This window comes from Somniosus microcephalus, chromosome 3 (genome assembly GCF_052327205.1).
Source record: "Somniosus microcephalus isolate GS21.2 chromosome 3, FLI_Smic_1.0, whole genome shotgun sequence".
In the NCBI taxonomy this organism is placed as follows: domain Eukaryota; kingdom Metazoa; phylum Chordata; class Chondrichthyes; order Squaliformes; family Somniosidae; genus Somniosus; species Somniosus microcephalus.
Genome location: NC_140989.1, coordinates 245,178,498 through 245,201,932, shown reverse-complemented (window position 1 = coordinate 245,201,932; position 23,435 = coordinate 245,178,498). Strand labels below are relative to the sequence as shown.

The following is a 23,435-nucleotide window of genomic DNA, read 5'->3' as shown; positions in this document are numbered from 1 at the left end:
CAGACCTGCATTTATTAGCATTGAATGAACTGCAGCAACACCTGCCTTTATTAGCATTGAATGCATTGCAGCAACAGGCCTGTATTTATTAGCATTGAATGAACTGCGGCAATACATGCATTTATTAGAATTGAATGAACTGCAGCAACACCTGCATTTATTAGCATTGAATGAACTGCGGCAATACCTGCATTTATTAGCTTTGAATGAAATGCAGCAAAACGTGCATGTATTAGTATTGAATGAACTGCAGCAACAGACCTGCATTTATTAGCATTGAATGAACTGGAGCATCAGAGATGTAATTATTAGCATTGAATGAACTGCAGCAACAGGCCTGCATTTATTAGCATTGAATGCATTGCAGCAACACCTGCATGTATTAGTATTGAATGAACTGCAGCAACACCTGCATTTATTAGCATTGAATGAACTGCAGTAACCGACCTGCATTTATTAGCATTGAATGAATTGCAGCAATGCCTGCATTTCTTAGCATTAAATGGACTGCAGCAATGCCTGCTTTTATTAGCATTGAATGAACTGCAGCAACACCTGCATTTATTAGCATTGAATGAACTGCAGCAACACCTGCATTTATTAGCATTGAATGAACTGCAGCAACAGACCTGTATTTATTAGCATTGAATGAACTGCAGCAACAGACCTGTATTTATTAGCAATGAATGAACTGCAGCAACACCTGCATTTATTAGCATTGAATGAATTGCAGCAACACCTGCATTTATTAGCATTGAATGAACTGCAGCAACAGACCTGTATTTATTAGCATTGAATGAACTGCAGCAACAGACCTGTATTTATTAGCATTGAATGAACTGCAGCAACACCTGCATTTATTAGCATTGAATGAACTGCAGCAACACCTGCATTTATTAGCACTGAATGAATTGCAGCAACACCTGCATGTATTAGCATTGAATGAACTGCAGCAACACCTGCATTTATTAGCATTGAATGAACTGCTGCCACACCTGCATGTATTAGCATTGAATGAACTGCAGCAACAGACCTGCATTTATTAGCAATGAATGAACTGCAGCAACACCTGTATTTATTAGCATTGAATAAACTGCTGCCACACCTGCTTGTATTAGCATTGAATGAACTACAGCAACAGACCTGCATTTATTAGCATTGAATGAACTGCAGCAACACCTGCATTTATTAGCATTGAATGAACTGCAGCAATGCCAGCATTTTTTACCATTGAATGAATTGCAGTGACAGACCTGCATTTATTAGCATTGAATGGACTGCAGCAATGCCTACATTTATTAGCATTGAATTGACCGCAGAAATGCCTGCATTGATTAGCGTTGAATGAACTGCAGTAACGCCTGCATTTATTAGCATTGAATGAACTGCAGCCACACCTGCATGTATTAGCATTGAATGAATTGCAGCCACACCTGCATGTATTAGCATTGAATGAACTGTAGCAACAGGCCTGCATTTATTAGCATTGAATGAACTGCAGCAAAGGACCTGCATATGTTAGCATTGAATGAACTGCAGCAACACGTGCATTTATTAACATTGAATGAACTGCGGCATTACCTGTATTTATTAGCATTGAATGAACTGCAGCAACAGACCTGCATTTATTAGCAATGAATGAACTGCAGCAACACCTGCATTTATTAGCATTGAATGAACTGCAGGAACACCTCCATTTATTAGCATTGAATTGACTGCAGCAATGCCTGCATTTATTAACATTGAATGTACTGCAGCAACACCTGCATTTATTAGCATTGAATGAACTGCTGCCACACCTGCATGTATTAGCATTGAATGAACTGCAGCAACAGACCTGCATTTATTAGCAATGAATGAACTGCAGCAACACCTGTATTTATTAGCATTGAATAAACTGCTGCCACACCTGCATGTATTAGCATTGAATGAACTGCAGCAACAGACCTGCATTTATTAGCATTGAATGAACTGCAGCAACACCTGCATTTATTAGCATTGAATGAACTGCAGCAGTGCCAGCATTTTTTACCATTGAATGAATTGCAGTGACAGACCTGCATTTATTCGCATTGAATGGACTGCAGCAATGCCTACATTTATTAGCATTAAATTGACCGCAGAAATGCCTGCATTTATTAGCGTTGAATGAACTGCAGTAACGCCTGCATTTATTAGCATTTAATGAACTGCAGCAACACCTGCATGTATTAGCATTGAGTGAACTGCCGCAACAGGCCTGTATTTATTAGCATTGAATGAACTGCAGCCACACCTGCATGTATTAGCATTGAATGAACTGCAGCCACACCTGCATGTATTAGCATTGAATGAACTGTAGCAACAGACCTGCATTTATTAGCATTGAATGAACTGCTGCCACACCTGCATGTATTAGCATTGAATGAACTGCAGCAATGCCTGCATTTATTAGCATTGAATGGACTGCAGCAATGCCTGCATTTATTAGCATTGAATGGACTGCAGCAATACCTCCATTTATTAGCATTCAGTGAACTGCAGCAACAGACCTGCATTTATTAGCATTGAATGCATTGCAACAACACCTGCATTTATTAGCATTGAATGAACTGCATTGACAGACCTGCATTTATTAGCATTGAATGAACTGCAGCAATGCCTGCATTTATTAGCATTGAATGCATTGCAGCAACACCTGCATGTATTAACATTGAATGAACTGCAGCAACACCTGCAATTATTAGCATTGAATGAACTGCACCACCATCTGCATTTATTAGCATTGAATGAACTGCGGCAATACCTGCAATAATTAGCATTGAATGAACTGCAGCAACAGACCTGCATTTATTAGCATTGAATGAACTGCGGCAATACCTGCAATAATTAGCATTGAATGAACTGCAGCAACAGATCTGCATTTATTAGCATTGAATAAACAGCAGCAGCACCTGTATTTATTAGCATTAATTGAACAGCAGCAACACCTGCATTTATTAACATTGAATGAACTGCAGTAACTGACCTGCATTTATTAGCATTGAATGTACTGCAGCAACACCTGCATTTATTGGCATTGAATGAACTGCATCAATACCTGCATGTATTAGCATTGAATCAATTGCAGCAACACCTGCATTTATTAGCAATGAATGAACTGCTAGCAATACCTGCATTTATTAACATTGAATGAACTGCAGCAACACCTGCATTTTTTAGCATTCAATGAACTGCACCACCATCTGTATTTATTAGCATTGAATGAACTGCGGCAATACCTGCATGTATTAGCATTGAATGAACTGCAGCAACAGATCTGCATTTATTAGCATTGAATAAACTGCAGCAATACCTGCAATAATTAGCTTTGAATGAACTGCAGCAACAGACCTGCATTTATTAGCATTGATTGAACAGCAGCAACACCTGCATTTATTAGCATTGAATGAACTGCAGTAACCGACCTGCATTTATTAGCATTGAACGAACTGCAGCAACACCTGCCTTTATTAGCATTGAATGAACTGCAGCAACACCTGCATGTATTAGCATTGAATGAACTGCAGCAACAGACCTGTATTTATTAGCATTGAATGAACTGCAGCAACACCTGCATTAATTAGCATTGAATGAACTGCAGCAATGCCTTCATGTATTAGCATTGAATGAACTGCAGCAACAGATCTGCATTTATTAGCAATGAATGAACTGCAGCAACACCTGCATGTATTATCATTGAATGAACTGCAGCAAAAGACCTGCATTTATTAGCATGGAATGAACTGCAGCAATGCCTGCATGTATTAGCATTGAATGAACTGCAGCAACAGACCTGCATTTATTAGCAATGAATGAACTGCAGCAACACCTGCATGTATTATCATTTAATGAACTGCAGCAAATGACCTGCATTTATTAGCATTGAATGAACTGCAGCAACAGACCTGCATTTATTAGCAATGAATGAACTGCAGCAACACCTGCGTGTATTTGCATTGAATGAACTGCAGCAACACCTGCATTTATTAACATTGAATGAACTGCGGCAATACCTGCATGTATTAGCATTGAATAAACTGCAGCAACACCTGTATTTATTAGCATTGAATGAACTGCAGCAACACCTGCATTTATTATCATTGATAGAACTGCAGCAACAGACCTGCAATTATTAGCATTGAATGAACTGCAGTAACAGACCTGCATTTATTAGCATTGAATGAACTGTGGCAATAACTGCATTTATTATCATTGAATAAACTGCAGCAACACGTGCATTTATTAGCATTGAATGAACTGCAGCAACACGTGCATTTATTAGCATTGAATTGACTGCAGCAACAGATCTGCATTCATTAACATTGAATGAACTGCAGCAACACCTGTATTTATTAGCATTGAATGAATTGCAGCAACACCTACATTTATTAGCATTGAATGAACTGTAGCAACAGACCTGCATTTATTAGCATTGAATGAACTGCAGCAACACCTGCCTTTATTAGCATTGAATGCATTGCAGCAACAGGCCTGTATTTATTAGCATTGAATGAACTGCGGCAATACCTGCATTTATTAGAATTGAATGAACTGCAGCAACACCTGCATTTATTAGCATTGAATGAACTGCGGCAATACCTGCATTTATTAGCTTTGAATGAAATGCAGCAAAACGTGCATGTATTAGCATTGAATGAACTGCAGCAACAGGCCTGCATTTATTAGCATTGAATGCATTGCAGCAACACCTGCATGTATTAGTATTGAATGAACTGCAGCAACACCTGCATTTATTAGCATTGAATGAACTGCAGTAACCGACCTGCATTCATTAGCATTGAATGAACTGCAGCAATGCCTGCATTTATTAGCATTAAATGGACTGCAGCAATGCCTGCATTTAATAGCATTGAATGGACTGCAACAATGCCTGCATTGATTAGCATTGAATGAACTGCAGCAACACCTGCATTTATTAGCATTGAATGAACTGCAGCAACAGACCTGTATTTATTAGCATTGAATGAACTGCAGCAACAGACCTGTATTTATTAGCATTGAATGAACTGCAGCAACACCTGCATTTATTAGCATTGAATGAATTGCAGCAACACCTGCATTTATTAGCATTGAATGAACTGCAGCAACAGACCTGTATTTATTAGCATTGAATGAACTGCAGCAACAGACCTGTATTTATTAGCATTGAATGAACTGCAGCAACACCTGCATTTATTAGCATTGAATGAACTGCAGCAACAGACCTGTATTTATTAGCATTGAATGAACTGCAGCAACACCTGCATTTATTAGCACTGAATGAATTGCAGCAACACCTGCATGTATTAGCATTGAATGAACTGCAGCAACACCTGCATTTATTAGCATTGAATGAACTGCTGCCACACCTGCATGTATTAGCATTGAATGAACTGCAGCAACAGACCTGCATTTATTAGCAATGAATGAACTGCAGCAACACCTGTATTTATTAGCATTGAATAAACTGCTGCCACACCTGCATGTATTAGCATTGAATGAACTACAGCAACAGACCTGCATTTATTAGCATTGAATGAACTGCAGCAACACCTGCATTTATTAGCATTGAATGAACTGCAGCAATGCCAGCATTTTTTACCATTGAATGAATTGCAGTGACAGACCTGCATTTATTAGCATTGAATGGACTGCAGCAATGCCTACATTTATTAGCATTGAATTGACCGCAGAAATGCCTGCATTGATTAGCGTTGAATGAACTGCAGTAACGCCTGCATTTATTAGCATTGAATGAACTGCAGCCACACCTGCATGTATTAGCATTGAATGAATTGCAGCCACACCTGCATGTATTAGCATTGAATGAACTGTAGCAACAGACCTGCATTTATTAGCATTGAATGAACTGCAGCAAAGGACCTGCATATGTTAGCATTGAATAAACTGCAGCAACACGTGCATTTATTAACATTAAATGAACTGCGGCATTACCTGTATTTATTAGCATTGAATGAACTGCAGCAACAGACCTGCATTTATTAGCATTCAATGAACTGCAGCAACAGACCTGCATTTATTAGCAATGAATGAACTGCAGCAACACCTGTATTTATTAGCATTGAATGAACTGCAGCAACACCTCCATTTATTAGCATTGAATTGACTGCAGCAATGCCTGCATTTATTAACATTGAATGTACTGCAGCAACACCTGCATTTATTAGCATTGAATGAACTGCAGCAACAGACCTGCATTTATTAGCAATGAATGAACTGCAGCAACACCTGTATTTATTAGCATTGAATAAACTGCTGCCACACCTGCATGTATTAGCGTTGAATGAACTGCAGCAACACCTGCATTTATTAGCATTGAATGAACTGCTGCCACACCTGCATGTATTAGCATTGAATGAACTGCAGCAACAGACCTGCATTTATTAGCAATGAATGAACTGCAGCAACACCTGTATTTATTAGCATTGAATAAACTGCTGCCACACCTGCATGTATTAGCATTGAATGAACTGCAGCAACACCTGCATTTATTAGCATTGAATGAACTGCAGCAGTGCCAGCATTTTTTACCATTGAATGAATTGCAGTGACAGACCTGCATTTATTCGCATTGAATGGACTGCAGCAATGCCTGCATTTATTAGCATTAAATTGACCGCAGAAATGCCTGCATTTATTAGCGTTGAATGAACTGCAGTAACGCCTGCATTTATTAGCATTGAATGAACTGCAGCCACACCTGCATGTATTAGCATTGAATGAACTGCGGCAATACCTGCATTTATTAACATTGAATGAACTGCGGCAATACCTGCATTTGTTAGCATTGAATAAACTGCAGCAACACCTGTATTTATTAGCATTGAATGAACTGCAGCAACACCTGCATTTATTAGCATTGATAGAACTGCAGCAACAGACCTGCATTTATTAGCATTGAATGCATTGCAACAACACCTGCATGTATTAGCATTGAATGAACTGCAGCAACACCTGCATTTATTAGCATTGAATGAACTGCAGCAATGCCAGCATTTTTTTTAACCATTGAATGAACTGCAGTGACAGACCTGCATTTATTAGCATTGAATGAACTGCAGCAATGCCTGCATTTATTAGCATTGAATTGACCGCAGAAATGCCTGCATTTATTAGCGTTGAATGAACTGCAGCAACGTCTGCATTTATTAGCATTGAATGAACTGCAGCAACACCTGCATTTATTAGCATTGAATGAATTGCAGCAACACCTGCATTTATTAGCATTGAATGAACTGCAGCAATACCTGCATTTATTAGCATTGAATGAATTGCAGCAATACCTGCATTTATTAGCATTGAATGAACTGCAGCAACACCTGCATTTATTAGCATTGAATGAATTGCAGCAACACCTGCATTTATTAGCATTGAATGAATTGCAGCAACACCTGCATTTATTAGCATTGAATGAATTGCAGCAATACCTGCATTTATTAGCATTGAATGAATTGCAGCAACACCTGCATTTATTAGCATTGAATGAACTGCAGCAACACCTGCATTTATTAGCATTGAATGAATTGCAGCAATGCTTGCATTTATTAGCATTGTATGAACTGTAGCATTGGACCTGCATTTATTGGAATTGAATGAACTGCAGCAACAGACCTACACATATTAGCATTGAATGAACTTCAGTAGCAGACCAGACGTGCATGTGTTTGTATTGAATGAACGGCAGCAGCAGACGTGCTTGGAATAGCATTGACTGAACTACAGCAGCATATCTGCATATATTAATATGGATAGCACCACACAGCTATTCGTACTGAATGTATCAACCACCAGATTGTACCACTGCAACAGATCTGCATGCATTGCATTGATTACACTGCTGCATCAGACCTGCATGGGTTTAGGCTTCATCAACCTTGTTCTCGCTCACTTTTCTTGCAACACTGTATAGACAATGCATGCATTACTGCTACAATACCATGCATTGGAAAAAGAAAAAAGAACTTGCATTTAATTCGCACCTTTCACAATCTCAGGATGCCCAAAGTTCTTTACAGTCAATGAATCAATGGGTTTTAAAGGAAGTAGGTGAACAAATTGTAGATGCTTTCGCCATAATCTTCCAAAGCTCTCTCGATTCATGAATTGTCCCTTTAGATTGGAAAATTGCAAATGTAACTCCATTATTTAAGAAAGGTGCGAGAGAGAGAAGCCAGGAGATTATAGAGGTTAGTCTAACATCTGTTGGGGAAGTTACTGGAATCTATAATTCAGGACAGAGTGACTGAGCACTTAGAGAAATGTGAGCTGATTAGAGAGAGCCAACATAGATTTGTAAAGGATAGGTCATGTCTAACGAACCTAATTGCATTTTTTGAGGAGGTAACTAAAGTATTAGACAGGAGAATGTCTATAGATGTAGTTTTTTGGACTTCCAGAAGGCATTCAATAAGGTTTGACATAAGAGACTGTTAGCTAAAATTAAAGCTCATGGAATTGAAGGCAAACTATTGACCTGGTTAGGAGATTGGTTAGCTGGTAGAAGACAGAGTGTGCATATACACAAATTGGAAGGAGAGAAAAAAGAAAGACTTGCATTTATATAGTGCCTTTCACGACCACCGGACGTCTCAAACACTTTACAGTCAATGAAGTACTTTTGAAGTGAAGTCACTGTTGTAATGTGGGAAATGCCACAGCCAATCTGCGCACAGCAATCTCCCACAAACAGCAACGACAGTGACCAGATCATCTGTTTTTTTGGTTGAGGAATAAATATTGGCCAGGACACTGGCGATAACTCCCCTACTCTTCTTCGAAATAGTGCCATGGGATCTTTTACATCCACCTGAGAGAGCAGATGGGGCCTTGGTTTAACATCTCATCCGAAAGACTGCACCTCCAACACTGCAGCACTCCCCTGAAGTGTCAGCCTAACTTTATGTGCTTAAGTTCCCTGGACTGGGATTTGAACCCACAACCTTCTGACTCAGAGGCAAGTGTGCTACTAACTGAGCCACAGTTGACACTTAAGTGATTACTGGTGTCCCACAAGGATCTGTATTGGGGCCTGAACTATTCGCTATATTTATTAATGGGTTAGTTAATGCAATAGAGAGCCATATATCCAAGTTTGCAACAATAATTGATGGCTTAGTAAGTAGTGTAGATGGGAGCATAACATTATAAAGAGACATTAATAGATTAAGTGAGTAGGCAATACTATGGCAGATGGATTTCAGTGCAGCTAAGTGTGAGGTCATCCAATTTGGACCAATAAAGGATAGATACAAGTATTATTTAAATGGTGAAAAGTTAGGAACAGTGGCAGTCCAAAGAGATTTAGGGGTCCATGTACACAGATCACTAAAATGTAGTGTATAAAAAAAAATCCAAAAGACTAATAGAATGTTAGCCTTTATATCTAGAGGGCTAGAATGTAAGGGTGATTAAGTTTTGCTACAGCTGTACCAAACCCTAGTTACACCACATCTGGATTACTGTGTACCGTTCTGGTTACCCCACCTTAGAAAGGATATAAGGGTGGATGGAGTTAGGATACAAATCAGCCATGATCTAATTGAATGGTGGAATAGGGCTGGGTGGCCTATTCCTGTTCCTATGAAGTACTTTGAAGTGTTGCTGTTGTAATATAGGAAACGCAGCATATAGAATTTGCTCACAGCAATGAGATTTTAGTGATGTTGGTTGAGTGATAAATATTGGCCAGGGGGCATGCTGCTCTTCTTCAAATAGTGCCACGGGATCTTTTAGGGTCTCGGTTTAATGTCCTCACCTCTCTCAGTACTGCACTGTCAGCCTAGATTTTATGCTCAAGTCTCTGGAGTGGGTCTTGAACACACACGACTCAGAGGCCAGAGTGCTGCCATGGAGCCACAGCTGACATCTGTGGAGAGCATTCAATTGTTTTGCAAATCCTCTCATTCTATAGAGAAAAACAAGCTGTGAAATCTGTTTACAAGCACGCCGTGGATTGGGAACACTTAACGTCACGAGAGGCAAAGTGAGAGGTAGCTCTTTTGATTTTCTTTCTCCCCACAAAGTTTGCAAACACTTTTTAATAAGCACAGTAACTGTTTGAATTTATACACAAATCGCGTTTAACAAAGCTATATTAATTCAATTGATAGTTTATGATGGGAGTTTATTAAAAAAATTCAATTCAAAATTCCTTGAACGGCAAATTATTTACTGCATTTCACAGCGTGTGTTGCGCGGATGAAATATAAGTGCTGGATATACATAGGAGATGCAGCCACACAGAATGGTTAACGGTTCAGACACATCTTTCATCAGATCTGAACTTCTGAGTAAGGCTTAACTTGTCTATTCACTTTTCACGTGCTGTTTTTATTTCGGATTTATAGCTATTTGATCTCTACCGCGCAGATGTGTGGGGTTGCAGTTATATATGTTATATATTATATATATATACTGCCATGCGGTTATTCGAGGGCACACACAATAGTTGTGGGACTAAAGGCAGCCCTTTTTGCCTATCGGGTACCTGTAACGACATCAGATTCCGTTTTTGAAATTAATTCCAAAGGTTTGAACAGTCTAGTTGAGCATATGCAAATATGACCGACGTATAATTCATGATTTAATACAGGAACGGTACGGTTCTTCAGTCCACGTATCTGAGACGAACGAGGAATTGGTCGTGCATAAGGGGGCGCCGCTCGATAGCCTAATCTCTGGGAATCCTGAGCCAGTGGGAGAGCATTCTCTTGATCCTGCTTTACTGGGGATCTCCAGCCTATGGGGTCTCTGGAGGAACAAAAAGGTTTTTTTTCTCTCTCTCTCTCGCAACCGATTGCATTCATCTTCAGCAACACAGCAATGGACAGCGTGCTGTGCGACAGACAATGAAGGTACTCTCTACTTACCGTGAAAATGTACCGTGCTTAATTTATTTTTTTAAAGGAGTGGATTTATTTTTTAACGTCTCACGGTAGATTCATTTCTGTTTCAACGAAGGAATGGATCCGACAGTTCATTAACCGTTACCTATGAAGGCGGAAGAAAGGCTGTGTTATTCTATGTGGCTCCAAAACAAATGCAGACTATGCTGGAATCAGTGGTTACAGTGCGTTTCCTCTGCTTCCAGTGCCACTATATTACAACGGGAAACCCGCATATCCTCTCGCTCTTCTTATCTTTTTGCCAATATGCTGCCTCGTCTTCCTCCTGCTTCCTGCCGTTTGTGACATGACAATAAGGAGGAGGAAAAAAAACAAAAAAAAGGGACTAGTCTGGACCCGAATTCAAACAGAAAATTAAACCTGAAGACAAAAGACAGTATAAAATTGACGCGCTCAGCAATAGCGACTAGTGCCGGTGCTGAATTTTGCACAGCCTCTATTTTCAACCTTCTTTGTTTTTTCTTAAATTATACATATACAATATATATATTTTAACCCTGGAAGGATGGGTTGCATTCAGAGTATAACTTGTAAATCAAGGATACGGCGAGAGAATATAGTGGTGTATGACGTTTCTGCTACGATTGATCAATGCCCAACTATAATAGAAGAAAATTCTCCTATTGTTTTACGGTACAAGACACCATACTTCAAGGCATCCGCACGGGTGGTGATGCCCCCCGTCCCCAGGAACGAAACGTGGGTAGTTGGATGGATCCAAGCTTGCAACCAAATGGAATTTTTCAACACTTACAGCGACCTCGGAATGTAAGGGAATTTAACACGGTATAGTATATGAAATGCACTGACATTTAATTCAGCAATGCATCGTGCTATGATAATATATAATTAACAGACAACAGTGGGTATTGCAACATGACCAATCCAAAAAAAGACAATTTAGCACTTGTTAAATGGATTGCAATCCAATAAACTTACATAACACCTCATCTTATTTAAATACACTTGCACGTCAGTGGTAATAATGCTAATTGTACAATTCGGCTGTGGTGAATAGGTGTTGTAGCTTCAATGACCTTAATTAGTATTACTGTGCACGAGTGAGGATTGTATGTAATTCATTCAGTAGCATAGTGTGTAAATAAAGTGGAGATTTGGTTTTTATATGCGGGATTTTCATTAATTTATCACTGCATGGTCACTCAATGCGTCCCCGTTCTGTCTTTGCGGCACAATATATGCTTAAATTTAGTGATGGGAGCGTCATTAACTGTGTGCTTATTTATGTAGCTAAACAGTTAATTTCTGTGCAGACCAACACTCTCAGACTAAACATGCTCACCCGCCCACGTTTCTTTCTATGGAATGGGAGTCATGCTTCAGTGAGGCGGTTAAAGATGACTATATATGAATGCAATTGCGGTGTTAGATGTCTTGCAATTGTCTACCACGCAAACTATTAGAAATAGTTTATTTAAAAAACAAGGTGCCTATTTAAAGATGCAATGCCAGGTTTATCTATGATTCACATCATGATTCCACGTCAATTTCACGAATTCAAATTAAACTTAACAAGCCAGCCGTGATCAGCGTGTAGTTAGACTGATATCTGAAGTTGCTTAATCATTGGCTACTGCTACCGAACTTTAAATAATGGTAATAGTGAAATGGCTATAGAAATTAGATACATTTTTGTATTAAAACTGCAGGCAAAGTGGGATATTGCAACTCGAACCTCCGCATTCTCTTTAATGATTATGAAAAGCCAGACTTTATTCTGCAAAATAAAATAACGTGAAATATGTTGGACTTCGATTGGAGCTCGCTTGTTAGACGCTGGATGCACGGGGGGTAACGGTTCAGTCCGACTGACAGTAAAATTTCAAGTTCCAAAATACTACCTTGATACTTCGCGGGGAAACCAGTCTGGGATTTTTTTTTGGATCTCTTTCACAATCAACACAAAACAACTCCAGGGAATCTATGGCATTGCTCTTCTAGCGTACAGACGATCGATTGATATTTTTAATGTCAAAATCGCGTAGCAGAAAGCCTAAACATTTACATAATTTGAAATCAGTAAGGGCACGCCTTTCCCTCATTTTGTAGTGGTTTCCCCTCCCCCCCCCCTTTAAATTTAAAGTTCTGTCACTTTCCATGAACCTATGTTTAAAATCTAGCGACAGCCAATTAAAAACTGTCTCTGCTTTAAAACGTCAGCAGTCTTTATTGACAGACTTGTTACTGAGCACACTCAACGGGATGTTAATTTCAGAATACGCGAAATTGACCTGAAATGGACAGGTGCAGGAGACTGATGGAAAGGGACACTGTAGGCTGAATCTTCCCCTCTGTGTTGAAAATCCCAATCAATACTAGACAAGAAAGAGTTCTGGCAGGCGCCAAATATAGAACATCTCCAAGTTCTTTACATAGCTGAGGCCAGTGATGTGATATGGATAGATTGCTGTTGTCTTACATGTCACTATCTCATCGTCCTTGCGAATGAAGATGCCTTAAAACGCTGTCCTTCTCATCACCATACTGTATCTTTATGTTCACCACGCATGTATCTGTCACATTCCTCGGCAACAAACGGAATCACGTTGACAAATCTTTAAACCAACAAAAGGAAAGTGCTTAGTTGTATTGTTGCTGAGATCCAACTATATCAAACTACTTCGATAGCGCAAAAGTTAATAGATAACGCTTATGTCAACAACAACTTGCATTTCTCCCGCGTCTTGAAGGTAGTAAAAAGGTCTCGAGGTGCTTCACAGGAGCCACTATCAAACAAAATTTGAGACTGAGTCACATAAAGAGATATTTCAACAGGTGACCAAAGCTTGGTCAAAGAGGTAGGCTTTAAAGATCGACTTAGAGGAGGAGAGAGAGGCAAAGAGGTTTAGGGAGCGAATTCCTGAGCTTAGGGCCCAGGCAGCTGACGGCACGGCGGTGGGGCGAGGAAAATCGTGTATGAGCAAAAGGCCAAGCGGCAGAGATCTAGGAGGGTTGTGGAGCTGGAGGAGGTTACAGAGATAGGGAGGGGCGAGTCCATGGAGGGGTTTGAACACAAGGATGAGTAGCAATTAATCTGTTGCATATATTTTGTAAATTTTAAAAGCTAAATTCTAACACCTTTCCTGTGCAGCCTGGACACCGTTCCTCATAGATACATCTATTGTAGCCCCCCCCTCCCATTTTATTTGCTGGGTTTTGTCTGCTCGACCCCCCACCCTAAAACTCTGCTTTTTAAAACCCTTTCAATGGCTGAAAGTTTTTTTTAAAACTTCTTACAATTCTGCCGTGCATTGTCGTCGATTTATGGGGGAACCGATTTGTCTGATTATTCCATTTTTTTATACAGAAAACGCATTTGGGGGAAGGCTATAATTGTCGATGTCATTACAGCCCAAAGTGTAATGTTTGCCCCATTATTTTTATGGATGGGGATTAGATTTAGGTTAATGTTTCTACAGAGTGCACTGTATATTAAAATGACTCATTTACCTAATTAATTTATTCTACAGTAATCTCTAGTTTAAATGAACTGATTACTTTGCCTCTCTCCATATATAGTAACATTATTATAATTCGCCAAGCCTTCTTGAGTGCTAACATAGGGAATATTAAATAATGGCTTAATAAAATTATGAGCATTGGAAATCTGAATTTTTGTGCTGTATAACTCTATGACTCTATGACTCTATGAGTAATCCTGGATCGGGATTATGCATTTAAAGACGGTGTCTGGCTCAAGAATTCCATATACAGGGAGTAAGCAGCAAGCCATTTGGTACATTGCACTTCTCCTTATGCTTGGCTCATCTGCCCTAAAGATCAAGTTGTCCTTCCTGAGCGACTATGCTTCGTACAGAGAGACAGGTGCATTTGCAGTGTTGAATATGTACTGTTTTACTGCCCCGTACAGCTAACGTACTGTTTATAATATATGGAGGAAACAGTCCTGCCTACTCAGACACGACTCCCCTCCCGTTAGTTATATCCTGTCAGCCCACTTACTGTCACAACAGATAACTGTTAGTAATTCTGTACTAAATATACACCCATGGATATTAAGTACATCAAAAACCTTCTAGAGCCACCTTATATTTATCCTGCCCTTAGTAAAATGCCACATCGCTCAATTAATGACAACAATCGTTTGCTTAAATTAAACATTCGGCCAGGCACCTGTCAATTTCAAATCTTTTTGTTTAAATGACATCCATTGGGAGTGGGATGGGCGTGGGGATGCCGAGGGACTGCAGTGTTTTGCTGGCGACTATGGTTTTCTCATTGAGACAATATTTCTGGATGATTGAATAAAGACTTCATCTCCAGTCTAAATACAACGAATCTCACCTTAATACGTTATGGAAGCTTGCAGAGTGCTAGTCGCCCTCAACCCGCCCCGCCCCCGCTCCACCCCCACCAGCGAAGCCCCAGTTCAATAAATCGCCAATTCCCTTTATCCTAAAACGGAACCAGCTTCCGCACCTTTTCAAGCTAGATCTTTGTACAGAGCCGCGTCATTGTCATTTGCTTTCACACCAGTCGGGTGCAACTCCTCCAACTGACAATGCCATCAGGATCTCCGCAAGGCTATTGTCAGCTGGTCAGAGGAGCGACCTCACTACATCATGACGGTGTTGTTTTATTGCACGCTGATTTATTCGAACCACTTCTGCGAAGAACAGCACATTATTATCGGAGTGAAGCCTCGCAGCTGTTTTTGCTGAGCTCATGGTTATTGTCTGGGAGGAAACGGTTGGCAAATTGAAAGGCTTCATAAAAAAAGGTTCCCACTGTAGCAACATCAACAAAGGGCAGCTTTAATCAAGTAAATAAAACATCAGATTGATGGCACAGAAACTAGAGAATAATAATTACTACGAAAGTAACCCCATTCATCGTGAACTGTTCGTTTTCTTGTATTGATCTAAGCCATGAATGTAAAAAATATTGGGGGGGGGGGGGGAATTAAACAGCATCTAAAGTGCACTTGTTGTAATCTGAATGTTCCTGCCGGTTGCCTATTATACTGAGCGGTCTTACTTCTTGCAGCAAGCTCTGGGTGAAATGCATGGTCCAGATAAGATAATACGATTTTTTAAATCAAAAAGTTTTTTCTTTTTGTATTACGATTTTTTAAATGTTCTTCTTAGAAGTTAAAACAGTATTCGGCTATTTTTGATTCCCGTCTTTTGGAACAATTATGTTATTAAACAATGGTTTAGTGATGAACCTGTTGCTTCACATTATGGGACTTTAAACAGTATCAGGATAGAGTGATACCAGGAGCCAATTTCGGCCTAGCCGTTTTTCTTGTAAAATCAAACTTTTATATAAGAACATAAGGAAATGTGAAGGGCCAACAGTCAATTAGCGTATCCAATAGATTTATGATTACTTTGTACTGCCAAAGACTGTCGCTAAAAAGAGAAAACTCTGTCATTTCTTCGTGATCCAAGACCAGCAAAGCAGTATTTCAGCCTAGCTTTGAAACTTTACAATGCACATTTTATAAGCCTCACCCTTTTCTCAGAATTCATTTTATTTCTCTCGTTTTTAATATCTCTCACTGTGCCCTGTACTGGACTGGCTGATGGGGGTGAGCAGGTGACCTGTTCCCATATCTCGGCCAATGCCCCACTTTCCCTCCAGAATAAAACCTCCCTTTGTCTGGGGAGGTGACCGGCTTTGCTCGGTGCAATGCTCTGATGGCACAACTGATTTTAGAATTCACTGTGTGGGGAAGAGCTAGCAGGAATCGACCTGCGCCCTACTACCCCGAGACACAGCAGGCCTAAAGTCCAACGTGTGGCTCAATCTTTCACAAGCTATTATAAGGCAGTTAAACTTCTTCGTTAAGATTAGAGGGTCAGTGTTAGGACTTTGACGCGCAATGGGGGCGAACGGCGGAAATTTGGGCTCAAAGGTCAGCGCCCCTGCTCATGGCTCACATGATTTCCCATCCATTAAAGTTCAGAACTGGAAAATGGTGCTGGTTACAAATGGAGGACACTGACCTTTGTGACCAGATTCCCCATTAACAGGAAGCCCTACACTAGGAGAGCAAAATCGTACAATTTACCCTTATATTACACACACACTATACTCTTATATACTTATATACTTTTCTTGCAAAATCATAACTTAAAATCTTTAGTCTCTTTTGGGGCTTGTTAGTTTTGTACAGGTTACAATAGTCAGCCGTATACATTTTGCAACAAGTTCGGATTTAAACGTCAGATTTCTCGGCAGTTTGTATTATGAAAGATGCTAATGCTGGGGAATAATACGCTTTGCACTTTTGGCATCCCTTGTTAGCATCACACACTCTCTCTTCACATATAATGCAAGCAGAAGCACATAAACACTACCCAGCAATGCATTTTTAGGACCCCCCCACCCCCACATCAAAAACGGCAGCCCAAGTGCACCAGTGAATGTCATTCCATATCCCGTGTTTGCTCTGCTTGCTGTCCCCATTGTCAATGTAATGCAACTAGTTTTTTTATTCGTTCTTGGGATGTGGGTGTCACTGGCAAGGCCAGCATTTATTGCCCACCCCTAATTGCCCTTGAGAAGGTGGTGATGAGCCACCTTCTTCAAACGCTGCAGTCCGTGTGGTGAAGGTACTCCCTCCCACAGTGCTGTTAGTGAGGGAGTTCCAGGATTTTGACCCAGCGATGATGAAGGAATGGCGATATACTTCCAAGTCAGGATGATGTGTGACTTGGAGGGGAACTTGGAGGTGATGGTGTTCCCATGCGCCTGCTGCCCTTGTCCTTTTAGGTGGTAGAGATCGTGGGATTGTTGAAGAAGCCTTGGTGAGTTGCTGCAGTGCATCTTGTAGATGGTACACTCTGTAGTCATGGTGCAGCAGTGGTGCAGGGAGTGAATGTTTAAGGTGGTGAATGGGGTGCCAATCAAGCAGACTGCTTTGTCCTGGATGGTGTCGAGCTTCTGGAGTGTTGTTGGAGCTGCACTCATCCAGGCAAGTGGAGAGTATTCCATCACACTCCTGACTTGTGCCTTGCAGGTGGTGGAAAGGCTTTGGGGAGTCAGGAGGTGAGTCACTCGCCGCAGAATACCCACCCTCTGACCTGCTCTTGTAGCCACAGTATTTAGGTGGCTGGTTCAGTTAACCTTCTGGTCAATGGTGACCCCCAGGATGTTGATGGTGGGGGATTCGGCGATCGAAATGCAGTTGAATGTCAAGGAATGTCAACTAGTGCTAATCATGAGCGGTTGTGTGGACCCATACTTACTACGTTTGAAACTGCCTAGATTTATTTTACCTAAAACCGTTACAACCAATAGGAAGATTGAAACTTAAGCTCCAGAGGGCTAGTTTGCTGCACAAAAATAATCCCCTCAATACTATTTTTTTTTTTAAAAAGGACTCCATCTCAAATTATTTTCCTAAGGATGGTTTGCTTTAAAATCTTAAATATTCTAAAAATGTGTTTTCATTTTGACTTTTCAAACCGTCTTTGTGTAAACCTTGTTATGGTTTAAGTTTTCAATTGAGATCTCTGGGCCAGCAGGTTATAACAACGTTACCTGAAAACTGCAACTCCTTCCTTGTCAGAAACAGACAAGGGATGGGTCTATCAGAATAGTGTAAAATGTTTCTCTCTCCACAGATGCTGTCCGACCTGCTGAGTATTTCCAGCATTTTCTGTTTTTATTTCAGATTTCCAGCATCATTTGTATCCGTGTAAAATGTTGTTTGATTTCTCTAACCACGACAGTTACCATGTAAGATCCATTCCATCATAGATACATTGGATAAACTTTTTATTACTTGGGTAAATAATTACACTCATCTCATGTAATCTCGAGGAAAACGATGCAGTGACTGACTACATTTCTACATTTTTTCTTCTTCTCGTTTCTCTAAAACATGTGGATTGACTTGTTCTCGCTAATGAAGTGCCAATATGACAAGGCTTGACAAACTAATTTGTTCTTCCACAATTAATTATACATTTCCTGATATGAGTATACTCCAGGGATTAATGCAAGGCTCTTTTAAAACGATAGCCTATCCTGGAGGAGTGACTTTGGCACTACAACAGCAACTTGCATTTAGATAGCGCCTTTAAGGTAGTAAAACGTCTCAAGGCGCGTCACAGGAGTACAATCAGACAACAATTGACACAGAGCCAAAGAAGGAGACATTAGGACAGGTGAGTGGTAGGTTTTAAGGAACATCTTAAAGAAGGAGAGAGATGCGGAGAGACAGAGAGGTTTAGGGAGGGAATTCCAGAGCTTCGGGCAGAGAGAGAGGAAAGCAGAGCTGCCAGTGGTGGGATAAAGGAAGCGGGGCATGCTCAAGAGGCAAGAATTGGAGGAACGCAAACTTCTAAGAGGCTTGTAGGGCAGGGGGAAGTTACAGAGATTGGGTAAATCGCAAGGATTTTCCTTTGGAAGGCAGCTTGAGGAAGTTAAAATATAGACAGGGGACTGGTAGAATTAATTTATCGATGCTGCCTGGCCTGCTGAGTATTTCCAGCATTTTCTGTTGTTATTTCAGATTTCCAGCATCCGCAGTATTTTGCTATTATATTAATGTTGAATTATACATTTCTCAGAAGCAGTGGACACATACAGCCATAGGCAGTGCTGCACATTTTTTATTAAATAATTTCCCTTTCTCCTCAGCCTGTTTAAAAGTATAAAAGAGAATTTTGATGAACAAGCACAACTTGACTCATCAACTGCCTATTCTCAACATCAAAGAACTAATCTACTCCACAGAGGTGCCATAAATCAGTCGTAAGATATATGACTGACAACGTCACACCACTCGACAATAGTGATGTAGTTAAAATGCAACATGTTGCAACACAGTTCAGTCATTGTACCCACTTCCTCGAAATTCAAATACAACCAAATAAGTAATGTGGAGAAGGAGTGGGGTTGATGAAACCTGCGATGTTAGAGGAGACCTTTCCCATTTCCTAGTAACAATTATAAACCTGGATCATACAGCAACATCAACAATACCCCGCCACAATCCCTAATAACATTTCAATTCAATATTTTAAAATGTGATCACTCGTCGAGAGAAAGAGCCTTTGCACAAAACCTTTATTCCTAACAATGAATATAAACCTATCTATAAATTCCACCTCACTATTTTTCAGTAATGCGAACAAAATTAATTTAATAACATAAAATGTCAAGGATCAGCAAAGGCCATTCATCCCACTGAAGCTCATCCCTCCCACACCCTCACTCTCCCATTATAGTACCCAGCTGCGTTTTGAATGCTCCTATTATTTGAAACGTTAACGCTTTATTTATTTGGTTCGTAAAATTCAACTGAACGAATACTTTGTGAGTTAACTCCAGCGGCCTACAAAAAATGCTTACATATATTTATCTTTATCCAGGTCTAGCTGGGAACTTCCTGATTTGCGAGAAGGCAGGGTTAAAGCTATCAGTGATTCTGATGGAGTGAGCTATCCATGGTATGGCAATACTACAGAGACGGTGACACTAGTCGGTCCTATAAACAAGGTGTCTCGGTTCTCAGTCAGCATGAACGACAATTTTTACCCGAGTGTGACATGGGCGGTACCTGTGAGTGAGAGCAACGTGTCACAACTGACCAGGATTAAAAGAGACCAAAGTTTCACCACCTGGCTGGTTGCCATGAACACAATCAGCAAAGAGAAGATTATACTTCAGACAATCAAATGGAGAATGCGTGTTGACATAGAAGTTGACCCATCGAACCCGTTGGGCTATCGAGCTAACCTTGTTGGGAGGACACAGCAGGAACAGCCTCGGATATTAACCAGGATGGAGCCCATACCTCCAAATGCCTTGGTGAAACCCAACGCAAATGACGCCCAGGTTTTAATGTGGAGACCCAAACGTGGTCTACCTCTGGTTGTCATACCTCCCAAATAGCACCAGAGGCTGCAGCCGTTTAAGGAAAACTTATAAGAACGTGATTTTTTATACACCTCCTATTTCATTCAGCAGCAAGAAATGGACGAGGTTGGATTTTATTTTTTTGATATGCAGGTTATGCACTTGTTTGAGGGAGGTGAATGAAGCCTTGGTTCAAATGTATATCACGGGATCTCGCGTGGCTGTTTACAAAAGTCATTCGACTGTACAACCGTTCTGGTAACACTTGATTCTTTTTGTGTTTTTTTTTGATAAGGCAAAGTTCTCAGTCCAGATGAACTGGCCGTGGTGCTGAATGTGACGGGAATTAAGGTACCACTATTTTCTAATTGCCCGGGGGCGTATGTTGCTCCGCAGTGCAGGCTTCAGTCAGACGATGCTTCCTACTCTTGTTACTTGTCTATTTATTCGACGGATTGATTGATAACTTTTTTGCATGCATATCGTGTTAAGAAGATTTATGGTTCGGAATATCCATGTGCATTCAGTTCTTCTGTGTTGTGAGTAATTTCGAGCCTATATCACAAGTATTGCAGTCAATTGAATGACTTTTTATATTAAAATGGCAGCATTTATTTGGAATGTTTTTCATGGGTCTGCATTGAAACCTTAAGGAAATTAGAAAAAAAAAACTCCCATTTGACACTCTGCATTTATCTTGCTGTGATCGTTATTCAAACTTTAGGTGCCAAAGTGGCTGGGATTTTAAAGCATTGTGCCATAGGTTTCAGTGATTTTAACCGAAGATTTCGTCAGAATACCCATGCCTTTTACCTCGGCACAAACAACGATGCGCTTTGAGAAAAATAGAACAATTTTATATTAATTTAACATTTTTTTTGGTTAGTATACGCTGTCACAATATCGAAGACAGATGTTTGGTTAGGATTTCTGCTAGGTAATACAATGGTTCTGATGCTTTCTAACTTAATTTGGGAAGAATAAGAGTTTTCAGCATATATGCTAGCTCATGAGTGGGAAACGCCTAATCTGGTTAATCATCAAATATTTGTATTTGAACGTTATTTGATATGGTCCCACATTGTACCTTTGGCACTTTGAGTACATCGCAATGTTCTGTTGACTAATGCTATATCAGTTGCAATACATGTAATTTACTGGTTGGTGCGGCCAACTATTAATTATAGGTGCTACAGCCTGTCTTCAGACTGGGTAACGAGAAGTAGTGGTGAGCGTGCATAAGAATGGACTTTTCCTGCCATCATTCCCAAAGCATCAAGTGAGGGCCTGGAGGAGCTCAGTGGCAATTTGTCATAATTAACATTTGTCACCTCCGTCTGATCCCTGGCTTTGGTTCGATCTCAAGGGAATTGGATATATACTTTAAAAAAACAGCAGGGCTATGGGGAAAGAGCAGAAGAGTGGGACTAATTGGGAGCTCTTTCAAAGAGCAAGCACAGGCATGATGGGCCGAATGGCCTTCTTCTGTGCTGTATGATTCTATCTCTGTGATTGGTACAATACGAATCAAAACCATTGTATTAAAAGACCTCATACTTTAATTTCCCATCTGAATACTGTAAAAATTACATTTACCATCTGAATATTATACAAATTGTGTTTCATTATTTTTACGTCAAGTTTTTTAAAACAATTTTTTTTTTAAAAACTGCAAATTGAGTCCATGATGTTGAAATCAAATGGGAGGATGCTAAATACTGGGTATTCACCTGGAAAAATATGAACTGATTTGTTGTGTTGCTAAGAAGCTTGGCTTTGCAGCGTGCCTTATAAACTAGTGAGATCCACAGCATACCTGACTCTCCCTGGAGCACAGATGTTTGGCAGGTGTTTGGCTCACTAATCTGTGAATTGGAGGTTGAAAGGTGACAAGCTGTTGGTTGGTAGATTGCATGCATTTTCTGTAACTGAGAAATTTGCACTTTGGTTTTGTTCATTTATACTGGAATATGACGTCACTTTCATTGCTGGAAAACAATGGAATAAAAATGCAATTTTTTCTAAGTGCAATGAAATATATTAATTCACACCTCTTTTCAATTGGAGAGGCCTGGGTTTGTGTGATCTGAAATGCTACCAAATCCCTCTGTGCTGCGAATCTAAATCTAGGACAGATCAACATGGATTGTACACAAAAACAAAAGGGATGTTGGCCTCTTCAAGCTTCATATGCATCCCAATAAAACTATTGTATGGGCCATATGTTGTTTAATTATTTGGGTGAGGGAGAGCTTTATTGTGTGAAATCTGGGCTCACCAGGGTGACTATTACACTGTTCCAATGAAGCTCAATGTAAGCTCGAGGAACAGCACCTCATCTTTCGATTAGGCACTTTACAGTCTTCTGGACTCAACATAGAGTTCAACAATTTCAGACCATAACCTCGGCCCCTATCATTTTTTTTCTCTCTCTCACATGGCAGCTGTTGATCACCCTGCCATCGCCATTTACACTTCATCTAGAGCCACCTTTTGTTTCTTACCTTGACCCATTACCATCTCCTTTTGCCTTGCACCATCATCCCTTTTGTCCCTTAATCTCTCCTGCCTTCCATCCTACCACAGACCTTCTCTTTTGTTCTTTCCTCCCTTCCCCCCTCTCCCTGCCCC

At 40.2% G+C, this 23,435-nt stretch overlaps 1 protein-coding gene across 1 annotated transcript; it reads left to right on the top strand.

Annotated features, from left to right (window-relative positions):
* Positions 1-7,613: 7,613 nt before the first annotated feature.
* On the top strand, positions 7,614-23,126 carry LOC147121792 (protein FAM78B). The gene is made up of 2 exons (XM_085982302.1): positions 7,614-11,714; positions 20,318-23,126. Exons 1-2 carry the CDS (start codon positions 11,452-11,454, stop codon positions 20,838-20,840), a joined length of 786 nt encoding a protein of 261 aa, XP_085838428.1. The 5' UTR covers positions 7,614-11,451; the 3' UTR covers positions 20,841-23,126.
* Positions 23,127-23,435: the final 309 nt, after the last annotated feature.

Excerpts from the sequence above, each read along its gene's own strand:
- LOC147121792 (XM_085982302.1), top strand. The coding sequence starts at position 11,452 with ATGGGTTGCATTCAGAGTATAACTTGTAAATCAAGGATACGGCGAGAG. Across the intron at positions 11,715-20,317 it reads ACTTACAGCGACCTCGGAAT|GTCTAGCTGGGAACTTCCTG; the intron begins GTAAGGGAATTT and ends ATCTTTATCCAG.